Genomic DNA, 27,686 nt, shown 5'->3' with positions numbered 1-27,686 from the left:
GGTCGTCGATGCATGCCGCGACCAGGCCTGGAATCGAGATGCCAACGATTTGTTGAAAACTGCCTGGACGGGTATCTCGTCCCATAGCCAGATATACCCTTAAGAACTGAATGTCTTCAGTGTCGTGCTGCAAGGAGTCCACCTTTGATGGGTCTCTGTTCTGGATAGATAGAACACTTGCTCGTTCAGCCAACATATGAAAAGAGTTCTGATGAACCACGCAGTGCATGATCTCGTATGTTGTAATGCTCGAAATTTTCTCTACCGGTAGCGCTTGTAGAATGGCATATGTGGGTTACGACCATGTGTCGAAACGGATCGATCCAACGGTCGACCGTAAAGACAGCGACGGTCTCTCACCCAGTTGACGGCCTCCGTCATTCCTGCCATTTCTTCCAACCACCTCACATACACTCTTCTTTCCTTCCGTTTCTCCTTCTTTTTGTTGGGCTTTTGCCAGCTGACATTACGGCTTCTAAGGCCGCTATCATCAGGCCGCTCTTGGCCGGTCGTTACTCCGGCCTCGATTCGAGCTCGATTTCTGAACGAGTTCTAGATAGAACATAGTTATCAGTACTATCTTGCGTGTGGATAAGGTTGTTGAGATCAACTATGATCTGATGGATGGACATTTCCACGCTGATCTGATGAGGTACAACCCGAGCTGCGTGCTAGAGCGATCGTGGCAGCGTATCCTTGTCAAGTACAGTTCTCCTCGCTTTCTGCATCTCATCCACATGTTCAGCATACTTTGCTAGGTATACTTTGCTACCAGGGTTCTGGACTTTGCTGGTCAGCCAGCTTTGGGTGGACGAGAGCACATCCAAGAAAAACGAGTTGGAAATTGCCATCCGAGGATTGGATTCCAAATGCCCGTCACTGTGCCCACAGGTGATTGTAGGAATTCTGTGTTCCGGTGACAGCGTAAACTGAAGTCGATCAGCTCTTTATTTTCTTTGAAGGTTTCTATAATTCATACCGTGCGCATTGACCTACTTGGAACAACTTGTCTCGAAGATCGCCGTCGGATGCTGACTGGCCTAGGAGGTGCCTGGCGCTCCAAGTAAAGAGGCATTCCTCTCTGCTCAAAGTCAGTAGTCTCTGTCCGGCCTCAGAATGAAGCGCGTTGGATGCATTGTCGATAACAGAATGACGGTTTTGCAGTGAGAACGTCCTGGAACGAACGGGCAGCCGCGAGAAAATTTCAGGTCGAATAACAGGAGTTTTATACTCTAAATCCGCAGTTGTTGCATCTGTAGATTGACAGAACTAGAACGTGAATGCTGCTTGATCAGCTCGACAACTGCCAGCACCTGCGCTATCCGAGCTCGAAATTTGGCATTTGGCAGATGAAGTCGCTGAGCGTCTAAGCGAGATGGCAGGTCAGCATTTCATCCACAAGATAAATATTCAAGAGAAAATAGAAGTCGGAAGTTGTCATACTTATTGGCTTTTTCGGCCTCCCATAGTCGAATTGGCACCATGAGTACCTCGTAGAATTTGATTGAAACATAATTGCTTTGCGCTTGTCGCGGATTTTGCTCGGCATCAAAGGAGAAAAAAAAAGAGAGACGTAATAGCAAGGCTGGTCAGATGCAGGTATTCATTTTAGAGCGACTAGAGTGCCCGCCAGTGCAGTGTGCCTTTAGCTTCTGTGTTCATACTCCACAGCATCAGTATAGGCTAAGCCGAGCATCTTGAGCTGATCATCAGTGGGATCTTCATATCATACTCACGCCCAATGACAGCTTCAATCCCAGTCCAGCACGAGATGACTTCTTTGCGAACACCTGCCCATAACCATCGGTGTTGCGCGAGCCCTTGAAGAACCAGCAGCCGGTTGCCTCGTCAATGGTGCAGCTCTCCCGGTACTTCGTCATGACAATGTCATGGCACCGGTCTTGTCCAAGTTCGACGGCGTAATCCATATGAGGCATTGTGCGCAGAGGAGAGGGGTTGTCTGTTCTTGTCGAAGGCGCAGGTATGGCCAAGGAAAGAAGAGCATTCAGCTGGTAGTAGTGACAGCGAGAGTGAGCTGAGGGATGAAGTTGGGTACTGAAGTGAGGGTCAAGCAGCGTGAAAAGCGTCTGCTAGTAGAGGAAAGGTACATCGGAAGGCGAACCTGCCTCTGCGACACTGTCAAATTGCGGGAACACGCTGAGAATCGAACGCTAAAGGTCATGGAACCCATGTCTAGCTCCACCTTAAGCTCCTGGACAATGACTTTTTTCTTCACGGGGGAGCATGACATCAGCTCACCACAAGAGAGGTCATACTCTCGTGCCATTTGTCGCAGAGAATACTCTTAAAAAACGACGACTGGTGATTCTGAAGCTTGTGAAGCATATATATAATGCAGAAATTGAGCACTTTCATCCACAGATTCCTAGTTGTGCTGGCCATTCCAAAAATGGCCGCATTTCTTGCCAACAGGTTCTGGACGTGTCTTCGATGTCCATTGGGAACAATGATGTCGATATCATTTGTATCCCTTCTAGAGCCGAGAAGGCGGCATGCGACTCCGCCAATGAATGCGTATGGTATGTCGTCAAGTTGGCCATGTCTTGCTCCTTCTCTTTAGCATTGCATCGAAGCTGTCTTTATCAAGCTTCCCAAGACGCCGGAAAGCAATTAACTGCTGGAGGATCTGTCACAGGACGCTCTACATGGGCCCTGATTGGGCTTGCCGCACCCCGCACAGCGAGGGCGACAAGCCCCTTTGTGTTGAAGACCACCACAGCGGCATCTTTTCTTTCCTGTAAGAAAAAAACGCAAAAAAAAATTAGTGCTACAATACTCTAACAAGGCTAAATGACTCTAGAAGTTTCTCCTGTGTTGAAAGAAGAAGGGAAATGATTCTCACATTGCTTTTCATGGCTCAATCTTCCAGCCCAGCAGCAGCAGTCTGGGGGAGGGGGGCGCTGATGGGTTCTCTGGCCAGTCTGCGCAAGCACGGACGGTCAGTATAGCGAATCACCGAGCAGCATCAAAAAATGTTCGAAAAATGCTTCAGGATGGACTGGAATTGTTTGTGTTTGATCAGCCAAACGTTCGATACTCACAAAGCTGGTGATTTTCCGTCAGTGATATACATACCTTCCCCCGTCCTTCTTGACTCTCCCCTGCTCCAAGTGTCCTTGGACCTGTGCCCATTCTCACAGCATAAAAACCGCCTGTTTTCCTCGTCCCATAGAGTGGGTGTGTCGGCCACTCTGGGAACGTTGGTGGCTGAGGACATCACAAAATAACTATAGGACGGATATCGACGAGGAGATCACCCAAGGCTAGACCAGCTAGCTAGCTGGCCTACCATCTTGAGATGAAGAAGTGAGAGTGCTTCGAGACAGCAATATATAGAACGAAACGAAAGAGTATGACCGTCGACAGGAGGTTAGAGAACAGACCTGTCGCTTTCCTCGGTGAGAACGTTGACGGAGTTGTTCATGATGAAGAGTTGAATTCCAGATTTCAGCGACGACACGGGAAGTCGATGCTGAGAGTAGGTACTAATGGGTGTAATACGGGAAGGAGCAAGAGCACCGTAACACGGGTCCTTCCACGTTAGGGTTTTTCAGTTGCCGCTCTTGTCCGGAAGGCGCAGCCTCGATCATCATATTTCCTCAAACGGGGATCCCATCGAATATCGACTTTGTTGTTAATAGTAGGGCTTCTTCGTTGTTGGCCGCATAAACACTGGTTCATTGGCAATGTGGATCAAACTCTCGACCTGTGATGGTGGCCACTGGTCTTGCAGCCGCTCGATCTATAGAGATATATACCAACCTTGGTCTGCGGACCAAAGATGTTTGTCCATTGCGGCGGTTCTTCTGTATAGGCCCCTCGAAGTAGAAGTCGAATGGTTGATCCGGGTTTGAAACTTGAGTGTTTAGGGACAGAGGATCTTTTTCAAGGTCAGCAGCCACATCTCTCCACGATACCGAAAAAAAAAAGATTCAATAGATAGAACTTACAAGAAGGCACGACACCAAATCCACCTTGTCCGTGTGCTTGTGCGTGTGCTTCAAGAAAGTTGATTGATTTCCGGCAGCGCAGTCCACTCTATACTATACAATAGCATAAGCTGAGTATCGTATGTGGACAGAGACGCTCAAGGGAAGCATAAAATGTATAGTATAGTATAGTATATATAACCCAGTAGATGTAGATAGACAAAACAGTAGTAGAGAAGAAGAAGAAGAAGAAAGATAAGAAGGAGGAGGAGTACAGCATGAGACGGTAGATTATAGGATTATATATACCTTTGAGACAGAGATCAAGAAGTAGTACTACATAGGTATGTAGTGAATACCCATATATGCATCTGCTGAGGTGAAGGTGAAGACATACAAAGAAAAAAAACAAGACGAAAATCCCCAGCGAATATGCCGCAGTAAAAATGACAGTAACAGCAACGTAACTAGCTAGTCCTACTAAGAAGGATTCACCATAGCTACTTATACTCACAGAATTGAGTTAAGTAGTACCAACCTACCTACATGTATGTATGTACAGTACAGTACAGTGCATACCTATGTATCCAGCCCAGCTCAGTGACTCGAGCCTAAAGGCAGTGAATCAACATCGAATAGATAGACTTGTGAATGAAATAAATTGTCAAAAAAAAAAACAAACTCGACTTCACTAACAACCCTGATCCCTACTCGATCACATTTTCCCAGCCTATACAACATGCCATATGTACAGTACAACACAAAAAAAAAAAGAGTATAGTAAATACAACACCATACAATACGGTATAGTGGATAGATAAATAAATACAGCGACCGCAGATATATGCATGCTTCGCAAACCGGTCCATCCGGCTTGGTCATTATATTGCGAATGGAAAAGTGGAAAAGTCCTCCCAGTCAAAGGCTTCGAGTAGAGTGTTGAAGTCTTCTGGCGGCTGCAAAACAACGTCAGTGTCTGGTGTCTATAATTCGGCGGAGTGGTAGACGGCAGACTGGGTGATTTCTTACCGTGATCGCAAGATCAGGAAGACTGGTCCCGTCAAAAGCACTCGCACTGGTGCTATCATGCGGAGTCGGGACAGAGCCGGACGCCAGACTCGGAACCTGCTAACGTTACGTTGGGGTTAGATAGAGCTAACGCCATAAACTTGTCGACAGGTTTAACGCAAACTTACCCCCTCGGCATCATTCGCTGAGCCGTCTGAGTGATGCGCTAGCAGACTGTATGCAATCACGCCGATCCGGTCGATGGCTCCCTTCTTGAGGGATTCTGCCTGGTCAGGCCAGAGCTTCGCCTTGACCAGGGCCAGGATCATGTGCAGAAAGAAAAATTGCTTCGCGCCCTTCACGATGAGGAGGAGCTTGGTCTCCATACACGCTAGGGTCTTCTCGACGAGATCAAGAAGGGATTCTGTGATCCCTGGTAATACCTGCCGGAGCAAGCTCGAGGCTGAGAACATCCAGATTAGTATGCTTCTTCCCTGCATTGTTGACTTCGACTTACTGTAGCCGGTTCTCGTCGCGTATAGATGTTGTAATATCGACAGACTCGCCTGGAGGGTGCTATCAGACAGATGACTGAAAGACAGCCGCATCGATATTTCGTGCAACCGGAGCTGTCTGGACAGGATGACGGTCGCGACTTCGAGGCGCGCCCGCGAGGACGGTTCGAACAGGGGATCCTCATTGGCCTCAATGGCGAACGGAGTATGGATGGCGAGGAGTCCTTGGCCTAACTTTGTCTCCAGAAGCGCCCTCCACAGAATAAGTTTGTGATTCAATTGACTGTCTGAGGCCGCCGGCCACGTCGGGAGACTGGCATGAAAGCGGCCCAACTCCCACTCCAATCTCTGGATGTCCTCGTACGAGCACGACACGACAGGAGAGTTCATCAAAGCGCAGATCCTTAACCGCAGGGGAAGAGACTGCGCGAGCACACACTGGAATGTCGAGTCCGTTACCTCGTGCAGCGGCCTCGACCGGGGAGCCTCGACCGTATTCTCATTCACCTCGTCGTCGTTGATATTCAACGGCGGCGCGGTATCAAAGTCGGATGGCTGCAAGGTGGGCGGCATCCCCCTGTCCAGAGCGACCTGCAGATCGAGCTCGATGATCGTGGCCCAGATCCGTCGCCGCATTTCCTTGCTGAAGACGGTGATCTTGGGGATGTTGTCCGGATCCCGGTGGTAGCCGGCTAGCATGGCCAGCTTGACCAACATGCCCGTGGACAGCCACGCACGGCTGCGATTGAGACCCTGGTTGTTCTTGGCGATGACGAGCAAACAACGGATGCGGAGCACCGTCAGGTCGGGTCGCTTGATGTTGGAGTTGTCGATCCATTTTTCCGCATAGCGAATCCAGTCCAGCACGCGCAATGACCGGCTGATGGCGGAGTTGGCCATCTCGGGCGGGCGCTCGGCTTCAAAGAAGCCAGCTGCCGAGGCGAGAATGAGGAGCAGCTGCACGACGAAGGGCGCCGAGACCAAGTCCGGATTGTCCTTCTTGGCCCACATCTCCTCCATCTCCTGGCGGAAGGAGGGGATATGGATCACGCGGTGGGTCGACTCGACGTAGAGCAGATACAATCCGAACAGCTCCTCTACGGCCGGGCGCGGCGGCAGCAGGGAGAGCAGCGTTTCCGTGTCCGGAATGGGGATGGGCTCCTTTAACTTGGCCTTGTGATGGCCTCGCTTGACGGCGTCCAGATCCAGATTCCGGCGCACTCGCTTGATGGACGGATTGGACGACTTGAGCTCCGCCATGAAGGGCTTCAGCTGAGGGAACTAGCGCAGTTTCAGCCATCAATGCCGCACAACACAGGACACAGAGCAGAGGGAAAGAAAGAAATTACTTGGAGCATCAGATTGGCGATGATCCCGCCTCCATTGAAGCGGGTTTTCGTCTCTTTGCCGCGGATGATCACCTTGTTGGGCAGGTCCAGCTGCTGCGAAGGCGAGGCGGGCGGGTGATCCTCCGACTTGCGCTGCTGGGAGGCCGTATGCCAGGACTCTCCGTCCGGAGTGCGCGGCCAGCGATTGACCATGGGATTGGACGTGCCCAGGACGGTGTCCAGGAACCGCGCTCTGGGGGGCCCAGCTGTTGCAGCGGAGACCGTCGGAGGCGGATTGGAGGCCGCGGGGGTGGCATCTGGAGACGTCGCGGCGGCCGGCGCGTTACCGCTGGGCGGAGGCAGCGTGATGCGGCTGCTGAAGCGATCGGTCAGGCCGGACGAGGCGACCGTCTTGGGCTGCTGCCACAGGAAGCCGTCCTCGTAGGTGCATTTGGCGGGCGTGCCGCTCTTGATGCACCGGCTACAGGTGGGATACTCGCGATCACACTTGAGCTTCCTGCTGCGGCACTGCGTACAGGCCACCGTGCGGCGGCGCCTCTTCCGCGGGCGTTCCTGCGGCTCCGGGTCGGGCATGGCAGACATGTCCGCGGCCTGAGCGCGTAGACAGAAGTCTTTGCTGGAGCTGGGCCTGCCAAGAATATATTCTTATGTCAGGTTGAAGCTGAAGTCGCTGAATTGATTATCGCGGTCAATAAGGAGGCTCGGAAGGCGTGCCGGCCGAGACTGCCGAGACCGGCATGCAGCCCCGAGGACACGTGGACAGCAGGCAGCTTAGCAGCAACAACAGATTATTCACGAATCAAGATATTTCTGAAAGAAATAGATTAAGAGGGTCATTAATGTATAGTTTTTTCTCCAAGAAATAATGTTATTTTGCAAAACGAGATGGTCAGCGGAGGGCAATGGCTGTCCTGTAAAATCCTGCCAGCCAGCCAATCACAAAGCAGAACACTGGTCAAATATGGCTGCCTGGCCAAAGCAGCTTATCCATCAGTCTGGCCTTTCCTTCTTGCCCTTAGTCCATCTTAGTGCATCAGATTACGCTGTTGAATAGATCTCCGTCTGCGCGCCTCGGTGTTAGTCCTCGGGCTCGGGTTTATCCTGCACAATAATAAATAATAAACAGGCGAGAAGAGAAATCATTAATCCAGCGATGCTACTTTTTCTCAGACATAATCGCTAATTGTAGAACATTATCTTTCAAGGACTGCATTTCAGAACCTGCCAAAATGCTCAAGTCGTGGTTCTCCAGAGGCAGTAGAGCAGAAGAAGATCACAAATCCAAGTCCAAATGCGACTACATCTTCCCCACCGTCAACCCTGACGAAGACGGCCCTGACTGCCTCAAAGACTGCGCCGACTGCACCGTCCACCTGCCGGAGAAGTTCCACATCGACACCCAGCGCGACCTGTATGGCCATATCAAGCCCTTCACCACCCACATCCTGGTGGCCACCGGCCGGTCAGACTGGACGCGCAAGGTCGAGCAGGAGAAGGGCAGTCTGATGGAGGCGCTGCACGAGAGTCCGGTCAAATCGCAGAATGGGGTTCGTATCAAACTTAACCTCTTAGGCTTCTACTGACGAGATCTAGCGCATTATGGTGTCTGCGTCCAATCTCCAAGTCCACCGGCACGAATCACGGCAAGATGATTCCGATGACAGCACGACGGTGCTTCTCTTGCCGTCGTTTACCTTTGTCGACAATGTCACAAGTCGAGACATCCCCGAACTGATCTCCCGTTTCGTGGACGGAGACGCCACAGCTCCAGATCAGACGTCCCGACTGGTGTCACGGCCCTGCGTGCACGACTACGTCGTCCTGCTCTGCTCGCACAAGCGGCGCGACGCCCGATGCGGCATTTCCGCCCCGTTGATCAGGAAGGAGTTGGAACGACATCTGCGCCCGACGGGGTTGTATCGCGACGCGGACGACGAGCGGCCGGGCGGAGTTGGCATCTACTACGTCTCCCATGTCGGCGGCCACAAGTTCGCCGCCAACGTGCTCGTGTATCGGAAGAAGGAAGGCCAGATGATCTGGTTGGCCCGCGTGCGGCCGGAGCATTGTGAGGGTATCGTCAAGTACACCATCCTCCAGGGCAAAGTCGTGCACCCGGAGTATCAGCTGCGGGGAGGGTTCGACAGAACGCGTGGATTGACTAGTTGGTGATGCTGTCCAAGAAAAGTGTACTGGATATTGTCATTGTCTGACGCATTTTGTCCACTTCGTTCCTACCTCTAGTGCAAACTTAATAATAATAGACTCAGCAGTTATCTTGAAGGATAAACAGCACCATGAGTCTCCAACTTTGGATCTCTTGGCAACATCTCACCGATCCAGCCACGGGTCCAGAACTTCGAACGGTGGGCCAGTATGAGCTTGTTCACAGCTGTAGCTCGACCAGAATTAACCCAACCCCATCCAATGTGCTGCTGCACTCGACTCAAATCAAGACTGGTCCGGAATGCCGTAGGCGGCATAGTCCAGGAAAGCATCCTACTATCACCTGGACTGTCGGTAGCAGACTCGAGGGACTCTATCTGATTCTTCAATCGTAATTAGCAAAACAGACTGTGACAATTCGTTGTAATCCATAATCCATCACGCAATCACAGGTAGCATGGTCATCTCTTGGGCACGTGGAATCTGGATTCTCCGAGAAGGAGTACAGCATGACACACCTGGGCAATTTCTGTCGCATTGAAGGGACTGCCTGCCTATGACGGTAGATAAGGATCCGCCGTACTGGTTCATACGCCTCCCTATCCATGAACATCACTATTATACCGTTGGTCAGACCCGCCGCTCATCACTGCTATATAAGAGCCGCCTAATCCGGTTCCGAGAGCGGCCGCCGTTGGGCTTGAAAAAAGCCGGTGTGGATCGCTGCTCCACCAGAACAGCCGACTCCGATGATCGTCCGGCTTCAGCCTTCCAGGGCAAACTGACAGAAGAAGCCCTGAGTCGAGGGGCCAGAAATGCTGCTGTCTCGGTCGACATCCATGGATCGAGCTGGTAGCCTGGTTCAAGGTACAGAATAATGAGGGAATAAGTTCAGGACCGATATCGCATTCTCTCTCAGCCAATCCACGCCTTGTGTGTATGTACTCCGTACAGAACTGCCAATTCTCATTTCAGGAGCAGTGGATCAACTCAAGCTAAGCGAACTCGCACCTCGTGCGACAAGAGGATTTTCATCTCGCTTTCCAGAATGGGCGCCAGCACACTCCTATCCTCAGTGTCCAGGGATCAATCATTGAGGATGGAATCCTGTCGATCTCCTTGTGGCCTGCCAGGCCTGCCATATTAGAAGGGCTGCTCCCGGGTCTGCTGGAAGTTTCTTCTCCATAATAAAATAAAATAATAGGGCGCGTCTCCTATTGACATTCTTATTAGTATTACTCCGTACTAACCTTCCGTTCCTTTCATCACTTTCCTTGACTTACTTGACTTTCCTTGATCAGAGATCTTGTCGCTCAGCCCCCTCTTTCTTCTACACAACCCTCCCTACCATGAAGTTCACGTCTGTGGCCGCCGCCTTCGCTCTCGTGAGCGCCGCCGTTGCTGCTCCGGCCAAGCATCCGCACGAGCATCCCATTCCCACTCCGTCGGGATGGCCTCTCACCCCGACGGGCTTGCCCACGCCGACCGGAGGATTACCGGGACACATGCACCCTCACCACGAGAAGGTCAACTTCCCTCCTGCGTCCAGCACCATCCTCATCCCGACGGGGGGCGTCCTCTCCCCGCCGGGGAGCGTCCCCGCGACTGACGCGTCTGTCGACGAGCTGCTCCGCCACAAGTCGCTTCGCTCGGTTGTCCGCCGCGGTCTGCATCTGCTGCCATCTGAGGAGGACGAAGCTCTGCATGGCCACCACCGGCCTGTTCCGACCGGTCATTTCCCTATGACGGGGAGACTTCCTGTGCCGACCGGTCTGTGACAGCTCAGCTCAGCTCAGCTCAGCTCCAGCTTGAGATGCAACTGTCTGTCACTCATCGAACGACATCATCGACCCACTCGTCTGCATAAGTTATAACCCGGGCAAGATGTGACCAACCAACTAGAGTCATTCGTTGTCACCACAAGCCAGGAGACAGGGAAAAAGAATTTTTAAAAAAAAGAGAGAAGGGGAGAAGGGGAGAAAGAGAGACGCATGCAGGTCGTGCTTTTAAAAAACTTTTTTTTCTTCGCATGTAAAAATGCGTTGACAGTTTACTTACAATTTATTTATTACATTTGCCTATATACAAATAAACGCATTTGTATCAAATACCTTCATGTATTGATTTCAGTATTTCAGAAGGAAGTATAAATAAAATGAAATAAATAAATACCTCGATTAAAATAAAGCCCATGAATAATTAAATATTTCAATGTACAGTACAGTACTTATCCAGCGCGATAAGGGCGTACAGGGTATATCCATTCTGTTGGGAATTCGATAATGTCACCAACGTTATATAGACGGCAGTACTCCTGTAAAATATATATTTCAGAAACACTACTCCGGAGTACTCTACCAATCACGACTAAAGAAAAAATAAATACACCCATCATGCATAAATAAATAAATAAATAAAATAAAAGAATAACAATTTTTGTCCGAAAGAAATAAACAACGCACCATTAAAAAAAAATCAAAAATTAAGACCGAGAAAAAGAAAAGAACCACTAGCATGTCTCGGTTTCGATCCGAGGACCTCCGGGTTATGAGCCCGGCGCTCCCCCACTGAGCTAACATGCTTTTTCGTGGTTCGGGAGGCGGAACGGGTTAGTGATTTATAAAGGAAAAATTCAAAAATCAGAAATTAGGTTTGGTTAGGTTGGTGGGTGGGTGGGTGGCGGGGGGGTTGCCTTGTTTGGTATTTATTTACCTCAGGTGTCTATCTAGGTATCTAATGTAGAAATACTTTTACTCTCGAGTGAATGAATGAATGATGAAATGAGATAAATGATCTGGTTGAGAGAGAGATTAAGTTTATACTGTTATAGCTTATTTGTTTATTTGTTACTGTGTAATAATGGGATCTTCTTGAGTTTGTTTTAAGTAGAGCAAAGCAATGCAAAGCTGTTGAATTAATTACGTATGATACTCATTCTTCCATCTATCCCTTTTAGTTTCAGATAATAATGTTTATTATAATCGATTTCTGTTGTTTCAATTCTGTATCATTCTCAAATGTATGTATGTATATACAGAAGCAGACATACTAGTTAGAGAACACCTCCCGTCGCTGTCCCCCTGTGCAACCGCCCCAGCCACGACCGCGACGTATACCGCCGGATCCTCTTCCCCCAGATCATAAAGATAATCACCGCCAGGTTGTTGGCCAGCAGCACCCCGCAGAAGATCCCCGAGATCACCACCGCATACCCCCGCTCCATGATCCAGTTCAGCAGGTATAGTCCCATCCCGAACGAGATGGCCTGCTTGCCCAGGTTCATCGCGATCAGCATCTCCGACGTGTTCGCGTAGTACGAGTCCACCGCGTACGCCAGCGTGAACGTAAAGTAGAAGTACGACCCGAACTGGTCCATCACCACCCCGACAAAGTACCCGATCCAGTGCAGGTTCTTCTGCGCCGCCATTCCGTACAGAATCAGCCCCGCCGGTGAGATTAGCATCGGAAGCAGCAGCACGCCCAGTCGCATCTCCGCCTCGCGAATGCCGTTGTTCTTCTTGGTCAGATATGCCGCCAGGCGGTCCGAGCTCGACGTGAAAGGCAGTGCGAGCAGATAGCCGATAATCGTGGCCACGGCGATGAGCCCGGAATTCGTCTGTTCCAGTCAGCATGATCATTGACACGTTCATCAAGAGCCCACCTCAGACCAGTTGTACGGCGGCGATGTGATCTTGATCGGAAAGGTGTAATTGAAGGCCAAAGCCCCCAACCCAATATATATTCCTGTTCATACGTTAGTCGTTGAGAAAAAAAAAAGAAAGAAAGAAAAAAATATTTCAACCTGCATACCGAAACTCGTCACCACCCACAGCACAGCCGGTACACAAAAGTACGTGAACGACCGGATCATCGTCGTGAAAAACTCCGCGTCCGGGTCGATCGCGCTCCACGGCTTCAGCGTCGAAATAAAGCCCTTCCGTTTCGGCGGCGCCGCTGCGACGACAGTCTCTTCATGTCTTTTCTCCACCTTTTCGTCGGCGATGGTCGGTGGAGGCGAGGGCTTCGGTTCCGGCCGGTGGTAGGTGGTCTCCTCCACTAGGAAAAACGCCGCTACAAACAGTGCTACCGCAAAAGCGATCACAACGTAAAAGAACAGTCTCCATGAGTAGCCGCCGGCCAGCATATAACCAGCATATAACGGTCCGGTCGAACCAAGGCAGAGACAGACTAACCGCTGTTAGCAAAATCGCGAGAACCTCAGTATCTGTTTCATGCATACTTGTGTAGTAGCCAATCCGCTTCCCACGCTCGTGGAGGAAGAATATATCGTTGACCATCTGCACGGGAAGAGATTCGCAGACACCACTCCCAAATGCGTGGAAGACGCGCGCGATCATCAGCCCAGTATAGGTCGTTGCTTGGGAAGCGCCAATCAATCCGCCGACAAACTACCACTCGTCAGCACGGCAATGCTTCACGTTTAAGGGTTGACGCACAAACGCCATTGATAACAAGGTAACGGGCCGACGTCCGATCTTGAGATAGAGCGGAACGAGGATGAGGGACCCTGCCGATGTCAGTCCTGAACATAGTCTTCTTAGTATCCTTGACGTTATTACCAAACCCAAATGCGAGATTGGGATAGGAGACAAGCCCAGACGCGGTGGATGGAGAGATGCCAAATTCTTCGCTGTAAATCGTGATGTACACGGAAGGGCCTAGGAGACTGGCATTCCCCAGGAAGGAATAAAAAGAAACAATGACGAGAATGGCGGTCTTCTTCCAGTTTGGCCACTTTTCTGAGTTAGTGCTTTTCATTTCACTCAGCCAGACAGGATGGATACCTGGAGAGGGTCGTTAGGATCCTCCGCTGGCACTGGAAACAGGGCCTGCCCATATCCGGTCTCATCACCCTCTGCAGCGTTGAGATCGACGGTACCCGGGATATCGCCCTCGCGCGCATGGCTGCGATGATTAGACGTGGCACGCCTCAGATCCAGCAACTTCCAACGTACCTGTGAGCCAGACGATGCGTATTTTGCACTTCGGTCGCCATTATCGTGTCGATGTTGTTTGAGTCGACCTCGACCGTGCTGGGCGAGCTGCAGCGGCGTGCTTATAACCCCGGGCCTAACCTGCAGGGAACCCGATCCTCCCCGGATCGTCATCACTATGATCAAACAGGACTACGCCAGGACAATTCCTCCTCCAGGAAGCAGTTCCTTTCGAATTCGCTGCGGGGCTGCACGCCACCTGTGGGACCAGCATGGTATAAGCCTGTTGTTGTCGAGCAAATACGAGTAGAGTTTTGGTAAATACGAATATCTAACACAGCATTTCTGGAGCGATCGACAGAATAAAGCGTGCCGATTTATAATTGTCATGACCATCATCTGTACGGAGCACTCAAGCAAAAGGGCATCTCGCAAAGGGGATTTGCCGATGCTGATGGGTTGGCAGCTGGTCGAAGGGATGGAAGAGGTCTGCTCTTGCAGATTCGGGCTTAGCTGACCTGTCACGAGTCATGATCGCGACGATCGCGACTGCCGGGAAATTCCCGTTGGCGAATGAGGCAAGTGCCAGCCTGGGCTTGTTCCCAATTCGGCAGGTACGACGGGCGTCCCCGGATTCTGGCACATGAATGGCATGGGAATCCCCCGGATTTGTGGGGAAGATGACAGCCAGAGAGTGCCACAAGATGGGGCTCTGCTTGGATACGAACTGTCAGCCCCACGTTTTCAGCGGTTGATTGCACATATAGGCTGAATATTAAGAATATCGGCCTTGCTGGAGCGGTATGGTGATCATATACCCCGTTGAGTGTGCGTGTAACACACTTTTAACCTGTCAATCTCGAGATACGAACTGGATGACGATTTCCTAATCGTCACTGCAACGGTCTGTATGGGCTGAGATGGTGGATACAGATCAATTCTGTCGGAGAAGAGTCGCATCAGAATGGTAATTGTTGAGATCATCAAGCAACCTACAACAGACAGAGCTTTACGAAAGAGGTCCAATGCCGTCCTGAGTCAATCATCCTACCAAGAATACTTTGTCCGATTCACTCGCCGTCTGGGGACCTTGAGGGTTACACAGCAGGCTGCACCCTTGCCCAACATCGCAGATGACATGCGGGGACCGGCAGAATCTGGCTGAGCTTATCTGATAGTCTAATTAAACGTGCAGCGACATCTGATAAGGGTATGAAGGCAGTTTGCTTGGTTGGATAATTGATTGAAGCCCGGCTCTTCCTTCAATAGCTTTGAAATTAGGCGATGCAAGGAATTTGCGTTTTATGCGTGTGGTTTCTGTCAAAGACCTGAAGAACCGATCTCCCTAGATGACTTACACGTCATGTGAGTGGTGTCTCAGACTGACATAAAAAGCCTGGTTCAATCTCGCAGCAATCAGTCAGATCTAGCCTGTGGCATATAGATCTGTAACACATATCGATGAATCGACGCACGGCTCATAACACATTTTGGCAACCATATGATTGGCATCCCGAATGGCAGTTTCGGAAAGCATATCAACCTATATGCTTATCCAACAAGACTGCTGGGATCTGGTCGAGCCAACCTTTGCCATCTTTATAGGAGCTTAGCAAAGAATAGGTATTGCTATTATTCGTACTTAGTGTTTAAAGATTGCTATTATTTATACTATTAATTTTAATTATTATTTATATTTAATAAGCTATATACTTACTATTCTTACTCTCTTTATTTAGTGAATTATTACTTTTTATTAATACTAATTGCATTCGAATTAGTAGGCATTTAGACCAAAATTAGTTATATTTAAGTAAATCCACCACCAGGGAGTCAGCTGGCCGCCTGTAACCGCTGGAAACGGTGTATCCTTCAAGGTGATTGGACAAGACACCGGGTAGACGAAGGTGTTGGATATGGATTCTGCAGCAAATGTAATCAGTATAATTCTCCTACATCCACGTGCATCCATGTTCTCTCAATTGTATATCAAATCACAATTACTATTTATTTTGGGTTTATGCTGTTGCACGGAACACGGATCTGCCTCGGCTGTTCCGGCAGTGGACCGACCCACAGCCACAAATTTAGCTCATGGATTGATTGGATTGAGTGGGAATTGTTCCGAGAGCTGATTGATGATGGTTTTTATGCAGGAGATACTGCTTAGTTTGCGCCATGTAACCCTGAGCAAAAACCACCAGCTTATGCAGCCTATGGCGGGTTCCGCTTGGGGGCACGGGGTTCTGTCCCTAGCAGCCTCAACGGGCATGCGCGTCGTGACGTTTCCTCCTGATCAATAATAAGACTCTTAATGCTTTGCCGATGACTAAGTACTAACACGCTAAACGACCAAGCTTTTTTGACTGCATCGCGATGCTACTCTGCCGCGTCCCCGCTCGATCAGTCGCGCGCACGTGGTCTCGGTGGCCGCGCTGAACAGTCGTCCAGTCTGGACCCCAAAAGGGAGATATAAACATGGCAGGAACGGCAGACCGTGCATTCCTTCTGTCCAAGGCCTTCTGCCTGGCTATCCCAGCGACTCCATTGAACTCTTCCAGGGACGCTGGCAGCCGTCACGAACGAAATGAGAGCTCTCGCCCTCATCACTGCCCTGGCCACGTTGGCCACCGCCAGTGCCACCTATGACAAGCGCGACTTGGCCCAGGAGATCTGGGACGACATCAAGAATGCGGTGGATTGCGCGGGCTGCCAGGTGTGCTCGTCCCCAGCATCAATTGCTTCCTGTTGTGCATGCACTGACTGTGGTGGTTCCAGGTCGTTCTGACTGCCCTGAAGGGTGTGGCCGATCTGGGCACGACTGCCTTTGTCGACGTGCTGACCGAAGTGTGCAACATCAGTGGCGTAAGGAAATCAATTTGTTTTCCTCTTTCCTCGTTTCCTCGTTCCAATCTGACTCGACGGGGTGGCTAGAAAGAAGATTCCGATGTCTGCTCCGGCATCATCTCTCGCGAGGGCCCCGTGCTGGACTATATCCTGCAGCACCTCGATATCGGCTCGCACACCTCCCAGGTCATCTGCGCCAGCGCATTCGGCCTCTGCCAGTATCCTGAGGTCCGGACCTACAACCTCACCTTCCCCAAGCCCAAGCCCAACACCACTCGTCCAGAGCCCAGTGGCGAATCGCCTATCCAGGTCGTCCACTTCAGCGATACCCACGTGGACCTCTCCTACGAGACTGGGTCCAATTACAACTGCACAAAGCCCATCTGCTGTCGCCCTTACACGGCCCAGGATGCTCCAGGAAACACGACGACTCCCTGCGGGCCATATGGTAACACCAAATGCGATGCTCCCTTGAGTCTCGAGGAGAGTATGTTCGCCGCGATCAAAGCGCTGAACCCCCAGCCCGCCTTTTCCATCTACACGGGCGACGTCGTCGCACACGACATCTGGCTCGTGGATCAGAACGAAGTCATCGAAGACCTGAATGCCACCTACGACCGCATGGCCGGGCTGGGGCTCGTCTATGCGGCCATCGGAAACCACGACACGGCGCCGGTCAACGATCTGCCGACCAGCAACATCCCCAGCGAGTACAGCGCTAACTGGACCTACGAGGCCCTCACACACGACTTTACGATGCTGACCCAGTCAGCCTCTGCCCAGACAGCCGCGAATTACGGGTCTTATTCGGCCATCTATCCGGGCAGCTACGGCACGGATCTCCGCGTCATCTCCTACAACAGCATCTTCTACTACGTGGACAATTTTTGGGCATACCAGGACCCTATGGATTTCGACCCGGATGGACAGCTGGCCTGGCTGATCAACGAGCTCCAGGAGGCCGAGACGGCGGGGCAGCGGGTCTGGATTATTGCGCATGTGCCGACGGGCACGTCGGATCACTTCCACGACTATTCGCACTACTTTGACCAGATCGTGCAGCGCTACGAGGCCACCATTGCGGCGCTGTTCTACGGCCACACTCACATCGACCAGTTCCAGATTTCGTACTCGAACTATTCCAACCGAGCGTTCGACACGGCCACCGCCATCGGGTATATCATGCCGTCGTTGACGCCGACCTCGGGACCGCCTACCTTCCGGGTCTATGACGTTGATCCCAAGACCTTTGCCGTGCTGGACTTCACCAACTACATTGCCAACATCAGCGACCCGGCGTTCCAGTTGGGCCCGACGTGGCAGAAGTACTACTCGGCCAAGGAGACGTACGGCTCGTTGCTCTCGCCTCCCGTGACGGACCCGACGGCGGAGCTGACGCCGGCCTTCTGGCACAACGTCACGGTGGCCTTTGAGCAGGACAACGCGACCTTCCAGGAGTACTGGGCGCGGCAGACGCGGGGGTACGACGTGTCGAGCTGCACGGGGTCCTGCATCACTCAGGCCATCTGCGGCCTGCGCGCGGCAGACGCGCAGTACAACTGCGTGACGCCGACGCCGGGCTTCAACTTTGCCAAACGGGATGCCTCGAGCGCCAAGCAGGCTCTGTCGCATGTCGAGAAATGCGAGGGCTCGGGATTGTTGGGGCTGCTGGGCAGGATGGTGGCTGAGAGTAAGTCTTCCTAGCGTGTCTGTGAAGCAGCAGTACATACGGAGTATATCCGGAGTATGGTTATGAGGAGAGTCGATGCAATGTACCCTAATGTACGTACCGTACATACATTTGACTATACATACTATCATACTATCATCTATCAGACTTAATGATATATAAATATATGCCATTGTTATTCGCAGAATACGGTCTTCCGTATATCGTCTAAAGAGTATGAGTAGGTGGCATGGAGCCCTTCCTTCGACGAAAGAAAAACGAATCGACACAAAGAAGACTCTTTCAATTTTCAGGCAAGATTGCCTGACTTGTCTGCGGCAGGCTCCGGACTCTCCTCGTCGACTCCTGGATTTTTCCGCCACATTCTCATTGGGTCTCAGTGCAATAAGGATCTACTGATATGCCAAGGTCAAGGGGATTTTATTGGTTAGGGTTATGTGGTACTTCCATGGGTCAACTCCGAATGGATCATGCCATGTTCCAGGCTGACTCGGAGCGTAACCCTAGCTGAGAGTCCATAGGCAATGAGAATCATGCATGTTCGTACTCCGAAATCCGGTCTGATGATCGTCTATATTTCTCCTGACTCCCAGTATGGGGTAAGTGGGTAAGCCTCACTTCGCTGGCACTATGTTTTTCGAGGCATGATCAACTGCACTATTAGTTTACATAAGTGACTCGTGCTTCTTGGCTGCTCGTGACTGGTCATGTGGTGATTGACCTGCCTGAACGGGCATTCCATGCCCCTTGATATATTATCGCCCCCGACGGAATACTCCGTGCAGAACATCCAAAACTCAACAGAATGTGCTGTATGTGCGTTGGCCTTGGGGGCCATGGTTTACCTTTGCTCAGAATGGCCAGCAGAGAGCCAAGCTTCGTTCAGCCGCTTGATGCACTGTCGATCAGGCCTTAGCGCGCGACCTCGTCCAACGGCCCCTCCACGCCGAACGGCGCCCTCTGTGTTTCATTGCACAAGAGCTGGTTGGATAGCCGGCACCAAGGCGTTCTGTGCATCCTTTCGACAGAACACGATCGTCTTGACGAGATCGACACCGGGCCCTGCCAGTTGCAGCGGTCGACAGCCCCCAATGCGCTTCCCGCGTCGGCCCTGGGTTCTAATTATGGAGAACCTCGAGTCAGGCCTCCCCTGGCTGGAAATCGCCAGCCTTGTGCTTAAATACTGTCATCCTCGTTGCCTTATCTCCCAGCCTGCTGGTGTGCAACGTCTTGGCACGTAGCGGCTGTAGAATATCGACCAGCTGCTGCGATGTTTCTCTTGACTACGTCGGCCCTTGGCGGGCTCTTTGCCCTGCTTTCCAGGGCCCGAGCAGTGCCAGCCATCATCGCGATCCTGACCACGATCACCGTCTTTGCACCGTTTGCAACGGCAGCTCCGACTACAACGACAGAACCGACTGCGACGGCCACTCCGGCCGCGAATCAGTATCCTCTCCCCCATGTGGGCAACCTGCAGGTCCACGACCCCAGCATCATTTTCTACAACAACACCTACTACCTGTTCAAAGGAGCCCCCTTCATCGACTACTTCAAAGCGCCCAACATGGACGGCCCGTGGACCAAGGTGGGTACGGTGCTGGAGGCGCCCAGCATCATCGACAAGGGCAACCCACGGCGCCCGTGGGCTCCGACCATCATCCACCGGAACAACATGTTTTACTGCTTCTACGCCGTCACCCAGGGCGGCACGCGCAACAGCTCCATCGGGGTTGCGACCTCCCCGACTGCGGAGCCTGGCACCTGGACGGACCACGGGGCGCTCATCAACACCGGGGCTGGCCCTGGGTCGGACATCCATCCATACACCGTCTCCAACGCGATCGACCCCAGCGTCTTCATCGACCCGGCGGACGGCAAGCCGTGGCTGACGTTCGGCAGCTACTGGACGGATATCTGGCAAGTCCCGTTGACCGACGACATGCTGGCTATCGAGAACGCCAACGCGCCGGCTGCCAGCCATCTGTCCTTTCTGACGCTGCCGGGCAAGAACAACGCGATGCTGAAATCCTACCCTGTCGACTCGGACCCGCAGGGAGAACGTCCGGAAGAAGGGTCCTGGATCAGTTACAAGGAGCCGTACTATTACCTGTGGTTCAGTCGTGGGAAATGCTGCGGCTTTACGGAGAAGAATCTTCCACCGCCGGGACAGGAGTGCGTTCCCTGCACCTAGATAGTCAGAACTGCTGCTAACGTTGTTGCCAGGTACGCGATCCACGTGGGACGGGCTGAGAATATTTCCGGACCCTACGTCGACCGGAACGGGCAGCAACTGCTTCGGGGCGGAGGACACATTGTGTACGCCTCCAACCACGACGGCCAGGTGTACGCGCCTGGCGGGCTTGGGGTGTTGAGCCGGGACAACGAGCCGGATATTCTTTTCTACCACTATCGTGGGTGTGCCGCTGACTTGTTTCGTGACGACTGCTAACGAGTATCAGTGAATAAAACCATCGGAGTGAAGGACGAGGTATGTCGGACCGTGGTAGGAGTTGACAAACACTGACGACGACAGGATGCGCTCCTGGGATTCAACTACCTGAAGTACGAGGACGGATGGCCGGTTCCGATGACGAGGTATGCCAGAAGCGAGGAATTGAAGGCTGCCACATGAACTTGACGTCGATACTAACTGTGTGACAGGGAGGAAGAAACCAGCGGCTCACCGTCACACAACGTCGGCGACATAGTCCGACGGAAGGGATTGGCTTTATTCAGTTCGTCTCCCCTACACCCACTCAATGGAAAAGTAGATGACTAACTGACCTTTGCAGCTGCATGGTGGGTGTGGTTCTTATTCTTCTGATGACTGATGACCAGCGACTTTTTATTTCTGAGCGTTTGATCTAAATCAATTTAGATTATAGATAGAACATCGCGTGTTTCGATTGAACCGAACCATAGATAGAGTATAAACCGGCAGGCGTATGGTGTTGATCACCTTGAAAATTACAGAAATTTCCTTTACAGGAAGGTACGTGGGAAATTTTCAAGTCGCTTTGATTAGTCATCAGAGTTCTGCTTTTGATTGGCTGACTAAATATTTTTCTGGATTTTGATAGGGCGATAAGTGCGCGCTAGCAGCGAAAAAACGACAGGGCTCAATTTGCAGTATTGGACCAAATTTTCGATTCGTGTGTGTTTTTATTACCGGGTTGCATATAGATATCAAATCTACCTCAGTACGACTGAATCAAAAGAAAGAAAAGAAAAATAATAATCCAACGCGTCGGTTATCTTCATGTATTTATATATTTATATACATGTGCATAATCTACTGTTTAATTAGCAGGCTAACAGTTCCATCCCCCGTCAACACTGAGGATCGTCCCCGTCGTGTACGACGATGCGTCGCTTAGGAGATACACCACCGCCTGGGCGACCTCGTCGGCGGTCCCGACGCGGGGGTAAGCACATGGGAGTTCGAGTTTTCCGCCCTGGATGTCTTTCGCCTTGTCGAGGAGGGGGGTTTGGATTGAGCCGCTGCAATCACCTCGTCAGTCAGGACAATGAACAAATGCATGCAGGTATATGGTTGTAGGCAGACACTCACGGCGCAATAGCATTAACCCTAATCTTCGGCGCAACCTCCTTTGCAACCGACCTCGTCAGACCCGTCACAGCATGCTTACTAGCCGAGTAAGCAGCATGCAGCGCAAAACCCTGCAGGCCCTGAATCGACGAGGCATTGACGATACTCCCGATATTCTCGCCGTTATCATGCCAGTCCCCAGCAGAAATGGCACGCAGCTCCGCCCGCAAACAGTTCTTCAACCCCGTCACGTTCACGCGGAAAATGAGATCCCACTCGCCGTCGTCCTGGTCGACCAGCGCGCGCACGCCATGATGCTTCCCGATTGCCCCCGCCATGTTGGCCGCGCCGTCCAGACGGCCGAATTTGTCGACTGTGGCGGAGATCCAGGAGTCAACGGCGCTGGCGGAGCTGACGTCGAGTTTTGTCGTGAGGATAACATCCTCGTTGTTGCTGTTGTTGGGGTTGATGTTGCTGAGTTGCTGCGCTGCGTCTGCCAACGCTTTCTCGTCGATGTCTGCCAGGGAGACCTTTGCTCCAAGCTGGCGGAGCTGTTTGGCGACGGCTAGGCCGATGCCTGACACGCCGGTGATGGCGTAGACTTTGTTTTGGAAGAAGGTGGTTGTCATGTCGAAGTAGTATATACGTTAGAGATGGTGGAGATGGTTGAGTAGGGTAGTAGTAGGTATGTAGGTAGGAGAAAGAGTATGAATTCAGTACAGAGAATAGATAGAAGTTAGTTGCACGAGGTCAGTAAGTAGTAGTGCGGGGTGATACGAGTGTATGAAGAAAGAGAGGATGTAAGGAGAAAGACCTAGACAGGTCTATTCTAATTCCTTATTAATTAGACTCTATCCAGTACCTACTACACGTGCTAGTTAAAAGAATTCGATTAAATAAATAAATAAATAATTAATTAATTAATCACACGTCATTCACAATCTTCTCTATTATTATCCTCCCTTTTTCCAGAGTCCAGAGCAGCAGCAGCAGTTCTTAGGTACGTAGGTCACCTCGCAGCACCTCCGCTTCTCCGGCAGGAATTCCACGGTTGCATTCGGGGATGCGCCGATAGACAGTTCCCTCCAGGTTCTATAGTCATAGACAAATCTCGGCTAAATTCTCGGGGGATTATCTTCCCGAGAGTCCTATTGGTACAGAACCCCAACCCCGCGGCTGCTTTCGGGTATTTTCGTTTGGTGGGGAGATACCTAGATGTTGGATAGATGCGGGGTAATTCGCGGGCGAAAAAAAAATTCCTCCCAGACAGGGTATGGCTATTCATATGCTTTGCACATGCCTGGATATAGCTTGCTTTCAAGGGAGTGGTTATTATGTGGATTCCATGTGTACGCCGTATTGAAGGTAAAATTGTAGGGCTGGATGGTAAGCATCTTACAGAAGAATGCCGCGCATTTAATTCGTATTACTTCAGGTTAGGGCTCAGGTTAGGGCTCAGGGCTAGGGCTAGCTCAACTGATGATTCATTCTGCAAACGATGCTAGATGAATTCGAATTAACAGCTGATTAACAGCTAATGGCACGCCCTCCCTTGACAAAGAACGTCAGAGCAGGCGCATTTCTCCCCCGTCCGGTTTTGTCCACCCTGCACGAGGTTACAGTCCCCGTGCTGTCCCACGTAAAGTCCACCGTGCCTCCACCCCGCAACCGCATCCCCGACACACTCCCCCCTCCCCATGACGCCGGGATCGCGGGTCCCAGGAGCACTGCCTGCGGGCGCATGTCGTCGCTCGCTCGATCCAGATCGCGGATCAGCATCGCCAGCATCGCCGCCGGCAGTCCAAAGTTGGCGTCGATCTGGAACGGCACGCCGCCGTTGTACAGGTCCAGGCCGTTGCCGGCGAAGTTGTTCTGGATCGCCAGCTTAACCTCATAGTACGCTTCGTCCGTGTTGTTCAGGCGCGCCCAGCACGCGCTCCGCCAGACTTTGCCCCAGCCCGTGTTCTGGTCCTCGACCCCCGTGCCGCGCGAGTACAGCGTCGTCGTCACCGCGTCCGTCACCGTCTTGTTGAACCCGTAGATCCCCGATACCGAGAACCCCGGGTACCAGCCCACCAGGTGCGACAGGTGGCGGTGCGTGTCGTTCTGCACGTCAATGTCCAGCTTCCACTCTTGCAGCTGGCCCCAGGATCCGACGTGCACGCCGTCGTCCAGCTTGGCCAGCTTGTCCTGCACTTGCGAGCGGAATGCCATGTCGGTGTCGCCGGACGATTCCCATCCGCGAAGGATGTGCTCGAAGAGCTCGCGGATGAGTTGTTGGTAGTGCATACATCCGAAGGTCTGGAAATTAGCTTTCGGAAACTTTCTTCTGCTTTCGCAGTGGGTGAACTTACGGTAGGCCCATGCTCCGGCGAGTTGCACGGGTTGACCACCCACGTCCCGTCGTTGAAATACTTGTCCTCCTGCAGCTGCGACAGCCAGAACAGCGCGATGCCCTTGAGGTACGGATACCCGGTCGACTGGAACCAGTGGACGTCCTGCGAATAGTCGAAATGATCCCAGGCCTGCTGCGCCAGCCATGTGTGCGCGACGGGGTAGTCGGCCCAGGTGGCGTCGTTTTTCATCCTGAGTCTATCAGAAGGGTTTCCTATGACCATGTTTGGGCGCGACTCACCCCGTATGTCCGAAAATGTTCAATTCGTCGTGCACAACCCACCCCTGCGTGGTGCCATACAGCAGATACGCCGTTTCCGTGCCTCGCGGGATCCACGTCTCGTCCAGATACGACCACAGCGGCCCCGTCAGATCGCCCAGTCCCGTCTGCTCGACGTGCCAGTGGTTCATCTGGATGTTGACGTCGGCATGGTAGTCCGCACTCCAGGCTGGGTCCAGCTGCTCCGTCCACCGGCCCTGCAGGTTCGGCGGCAAACTGCCGGGCCGCGACGAGGCGATGAACAGGTAGCGTCCGTAGTCGAAGAGCAGGCTTTCGACGAAGGGGTCGCCCGTGACATTGTTGTAGGCGCCAATGACCTCCACTGTGGGTTTGCTGGCCGAGTTGTTTGGGTCCGGCAGCGTCAGGTTGAACCGGTTGAAGAGGGCCGAGAAATCGCGGACGTGCGCGTCTTTGAGTTGGGAGTAGCTTTTGCGTGACGCCGCTGTCGCGGTTTGCAGGACAGAAGCAGACGGATCCTCGCCCTTGAACGAGTAGTTGAACGCTTTGTTGCCCTTGGAGGCGTCGTAGTTTGTCCCGGCTGCCACGATGACGGAGATTTCTGTCTCTCCTGCGGGAACGACGATCTCGGAGTTGCTGCTGTTGTTTCTGGAGCAGAACCCTCCTTGATGCTTGGACGTCACGACAATGGCTCGTGCGTTGAACACCATCCCAATGGTCTCCTGCGTCTGCCCGTACAGATTGAGGCTGTTGTTCTGGCAGCTGACCTGCGGCGCAGGGGAATTCAGCTGATTCTCAAGCCCGATAGTGACGGCGGGGAGGGCCGTAGAAGAAGTGACATGGTAGACGCAGACCTGGTCAGGATACGAGCAGAAAGCTTCCCTAGTATATACATCAGTAAGAAAAAAATCATCCCAAACGGGATTCGTCTGGCATTCTACCGTTGATACTGTACATCCCCAACCGTCCACCCACTCGTATAAATCCCCGTCTCAAGATCGAGAGCCATCTTGTAGTCTGAGACAGAACCATTGGTTCCCGAGCCCAGGCTAGGATCGAGATCGACAGTCAAATTCCCCAGCACCTGGTACGAGCCGTAATAATTAGGATTGCCGTACAGAGCCGTCACGTTGCCCGTGCCATTCTGGAAAATCCACTCGCGGATGCCGGGGAGGGCACCGGAGACGGGGGTTAGAGGGTTGCCGCCGGTGTAGTTCTGATTTGTTAGCAGATATTTTTTATTGACGGGATGGTTTTATTCTACAGGATGGGGGTTTGTACATCAACCTGAAACGGTCCTCCAGACCACAAGGTATCCACATTCAGGTTCACTATCTCCTTGCTATATGTGCCGAGAGGCATGGCTGAGATAGATGCCATGTTAGCAGATGGAATCATTGCAAGAAAGGACATAAAAAAGAGAGAGAGAGAGAGAGAGAGAGGAAAATGCAACTCACCCCCCAATCGACCATTCCCCAACGGCAACGCCGTCGAGATAAAATTGGCGTAGTTCCCTGGCGTAGTGGACCATATTGATTTTGCTGCTGAGAAACTACATGTAGTTAGGAGTTGTAAGAAGATGAGGAGGAGCTTCGTCGTAGTAGTAGGAGGAGGTGATGGTGAGGGAGGCATCTTGCTAGGTGTTTGCCAGGCAGGAAGGCAGGCAGGCAGGATACTTTGATTGAATCTACTTCGTCATTGCTGATATACGTATGTTCTTGCATGCATATACTACCCCACAATCAATCCCCCCTTTCACACGCATTACAGAGTATTGATCCGATTGCTCGCCTCGGCCGGTTTCACGGAGAAACAATCCAGATCCATCCAGAGCTGACCCCTTAGTGTAATACATTGCATGTTGTATTTTAGGTCGAAGCTGACCATTATTCTATTGACATTCATTTGTGGAAATATTCAGCATGTCTGCTATTTACTAAGACTAGTTAGTCGTGGAGTAAGCTAGTTAGTTAGATACTAGGCAAGGCACCAAGTGCGGGGAAGGGCATTTTTTTATTAATTAATTGATATTATGTATTGCATTGCAGATCAGTGGCGGCTTGCTTGCCTCTGCCGTGTGTCTGTCGGGATTTTTTCCGAGGATCGGCTATCAATAATGATAGTGACATGTGTACAACACATTATGTGATATTTATTTCTGAGCAAGAATATGTATCCGTGATGCCAACCGGGCTGAAAGTCAAATTATCATATTAGACATCGAAGCCTGATGTACTGTATATTGTCTAGGAAATGGGAACCAAACAAAGTAAGTAAGGGGAAACAAATGTAGTTAACTCTGGCACAAATGCAGAGCTGTCACACTTTAAGTCTATTCTTCTTTAATAACCATAATAGTTATTATTATATACTAGAAGAGCTTATTAGAATATTAACCTTTGAAGCCTAGCATAATGAGCTACTCCTAAGGCTATAGTATGATCTGTACCAAGGGGCAAAACTAACTGGATCGTGTAGTTAGTTCACAGGTAGGGGATTACATATTTAGTATAGTTAATATAGTATTAATTTAGACCTTGAAAGAAGTCCTTGAATTATTGGCATTTGAAATGATGCCAAAAGGAATACTTTCCAGGCAGAGTTCACCTGTCACTGTCAGATGTGAGCCTGTAGTCTCAAAGATAATATAATATTACTATTATTGTCTTCACTATCAAGGTACAAGGCTGTAAAAGCCAAAACAGTGGCCTCAAATTTTCTCGCCTGAATGCCTGGTACAGAGATACTTTACCTTTCAACCAGGATCCATTCCATCATCTACCCTTAACGACTCTTTGTGTTCCTTCTTCGCTTTGCGGCATGCAGCAGAGTCCAGTCTTTGTTACCTCTAGAAAGCAGGAAAAAAACAGAGGTGGCTATGTGCATATCCGGCTAGATCAACAAAGACAGGAACAGCCCAGTGTATGTGTGTGCCCAGGGAAGAGGGATGGGCCCTTTGTTGCGATATTGCTGCCATCGCTGTTTGTCCGCCAAGCGATAGCAACAGAAGGGCCAGGAATATGACAG

At 51.5% G+C, this 27,686-nt stretch overlaps 9 protein-coding genes across 9 annotated transcripts; 4 read left to right on the top strand and 5 right to left on the bottom strand.

Annotated features, from left to right (window-relative positions):
* Positions 1–1,937, bottom strand: T310_1385 (uncharacterized protein; the record flags this gene model as incomplete). The annotated part of the gene is made up of 6 exons (XM_013475755.1): positions 1–208; positions 361–552; positions 708–929; positions 997–1,253; positions 1,444–1,585; positions 1,737–1,937. Coding segments are annotated over 6 exons (1,222 nt in total), but the record flags the coding sequence as incomplete, so codon positions are not given.
* A 1,023-nt stretch (positions 1,938–2,960) lies between these two features.
* On the bottom strand, positions 2,961–7,404 carry T310_1384 (C6 transcription factor; the record flags this gene model as incomplete). The annotated part of the gene is made up of 12 exons (XM_013475754.1): positions 2,961–3,019; positions 3,097–3,248; positions 3,405–3,506; positions 3,784–3,901; positions 3,972–4,059; positions 4,260–4,286; positions 4,348–4,430; positions 4,465–4,492; positions 4,980–5,075; positions 5,147–5,421; positions 5,476–6,754; positions 6,823–7,404. 12 exons carry the CDS (start codon positions 7,402–7,404, stop codon positions 2,961–2,963), a joined length of 2,889 nt encoding a protein of 962 aa, XP_013331208.1.
* Positions 7,405–8,051: 647 nt separating this feature from the next.
* Positions 8,052–8,991, top strand: T310_1383 (uncharacterized protein; the record flags this gene model as incomplete). Its single annotated transcript, XM_013475753.1, has 2 exons — positions 8,052–8,369; positions 8,416–8,991. The coding sequence occupies 2 exons, from the start codon at positions 8,052–8,054 to the stop codon at positions 8,989–8,991; spliced, it is 894 nt and encodes a 297-aa protein (XP_013331207.1).
* Positions 8,992–10,334: 1,343 nt separating this feature from the next.
* T310_1382 (uncharacterized protein) lies at positions 10,335–10,763 on the top strand (the record flags this gene model as incomplete). The annotated part of the gene is made up of 1 exon (XM_013475752.1): positions 10,335–10,763. The coding sequence occupies one exon, from the start codon at positions 10,335–10,337 to the stop codon at positions 10,761–10,763; it is 429 nt and encodes a 142-aa protein (XP_013331206.1).
* Positions 10,764–11,943: 1,180 nt separating this feature from the next.
* Positions 11,944–14,002, bottom strand: T310_1381 (MFS transporter; the record flags this gene model as incomplete). Its single annotated transcript, XM_013475751.1, has 7 exons — positions 11,944–11,987; positions 12,035–12,601; positions 12,796–13,173; positions 13,226–13,394; positions 13,447–13,740; positions 13,791–13,911; positions 13,962–14,002. 7 exons carry the CDS (start codon positions 14,000–14,002, stop codon positions 11,944–11,946), a joined length of 1,614 nt encoding a protein of 537 aa, XP_013331205.1.
* A 2,525-nt stretch (positions 14,003–16,527) lies between these two features.
* T310_1380 (Sphingomyelin phosphodiesterase) lies at positions 16,528–18,688 on the top strand (the record flags this gene model as incomplete). Its single annotated transcript, XM_013475750.1, has 4 exons — positions 16,528–16,656; positions 16,719–16,805; positions 16,875–18,477; positions 18,624–18,688. The coding sequence occupies 4 exons, from the start codon at positions 16,528–16,530 to the stop codon at positions 18,686–18,688; spliced, it is 1,884 nt and encodes a 627-aa protein (XP_013331204.1).
* Positions 18,689–19,747: 1,059 nt separating this feature from the next.
* T310_1379 (endo-1,5-alpha-L-arabinosidase) lies at positions 19,748–21,301 on the top strand (the record flags this gene model as incomplete). The annotated part of the gene is made up of 6 exons (XM_013475749.1): positions 19,748–20,649; positions 20,701–20,888; positions 20,937–20,965; positions 21,011–21,072; positions 21,139–21,212; positions 21,270–21,301. The coding sequence occupies 6 exons, from the start codon at positions 19,748–19,750 to the stop codon at positions 21,299–21,301; spliced, it is 1,287 nt and encodes a 428-aa protein (XP_013331203.1).
* A 487-nt stretch (positions 21,302–21,788) lies between these two features.
* On the bottom strand, positions 21,789–22,656 carry T310_1378 (Short chain dehydrogenase/reductase family oxidoreductase; the record flags this gene model as incomplete). Its single annotated transcript, XM_013475748.1, has 2 exons — positions 21,789–21,978; positions 22,049–22,656. 2 exons carry the CDS (start codon positions 22,654–22,656, stop codon positions 21,789–21,791), a joined length of 798 nt encoding a protein of 265 aa, XP_013331202.1.
* An 898-nt stretch (positions 22,657–23,554) lies between these two features.
* T310_1377 (Alpha-L-fucosidase) lies at positions 23,555–26,291 on the bottom strand (the record flags this gene model as incomplete). Its single annotated transcript, XM_013475747.1, has 6 exons — positions 23,555–24,328; positions 24,382–24,619; positions 24,663–25,541; positions 25,601–25,875; positions 25,941–26,023; positions 26,117–26,291. 6 exons carry the CDS (start codon positions 26,289–26,291, stop codon positions 23,555–23,557), a joined length of 2,424 nt encoding a protein of 807 aa, XP_013331201.1.
* Between the last annotated feature and the right edge of the window lie 1,395 nt (positions 26,292–27,686).

The sequence above is a fragment of the Rasamsonia emersonii genome (assembly GCF_000968595.1).
Source record: "Rasamsonia emersonii CBS 393.64 chromosome Unknown ctg1118621759987, whole genome shotgun sequence".
In the NCBI taxonomy this organism is placed as follows: Eukaryota; Fungi; Ascomycota; class Eurotiomycetes; order Eurotiales; family Trichocomaceae; genus Rasamsonia; species Rasamsonia emersonii.
Note: the sequence above shows the minus strand (reverse complement) of the source record. Positions and strands in the feature narration are given on the sequence as shown.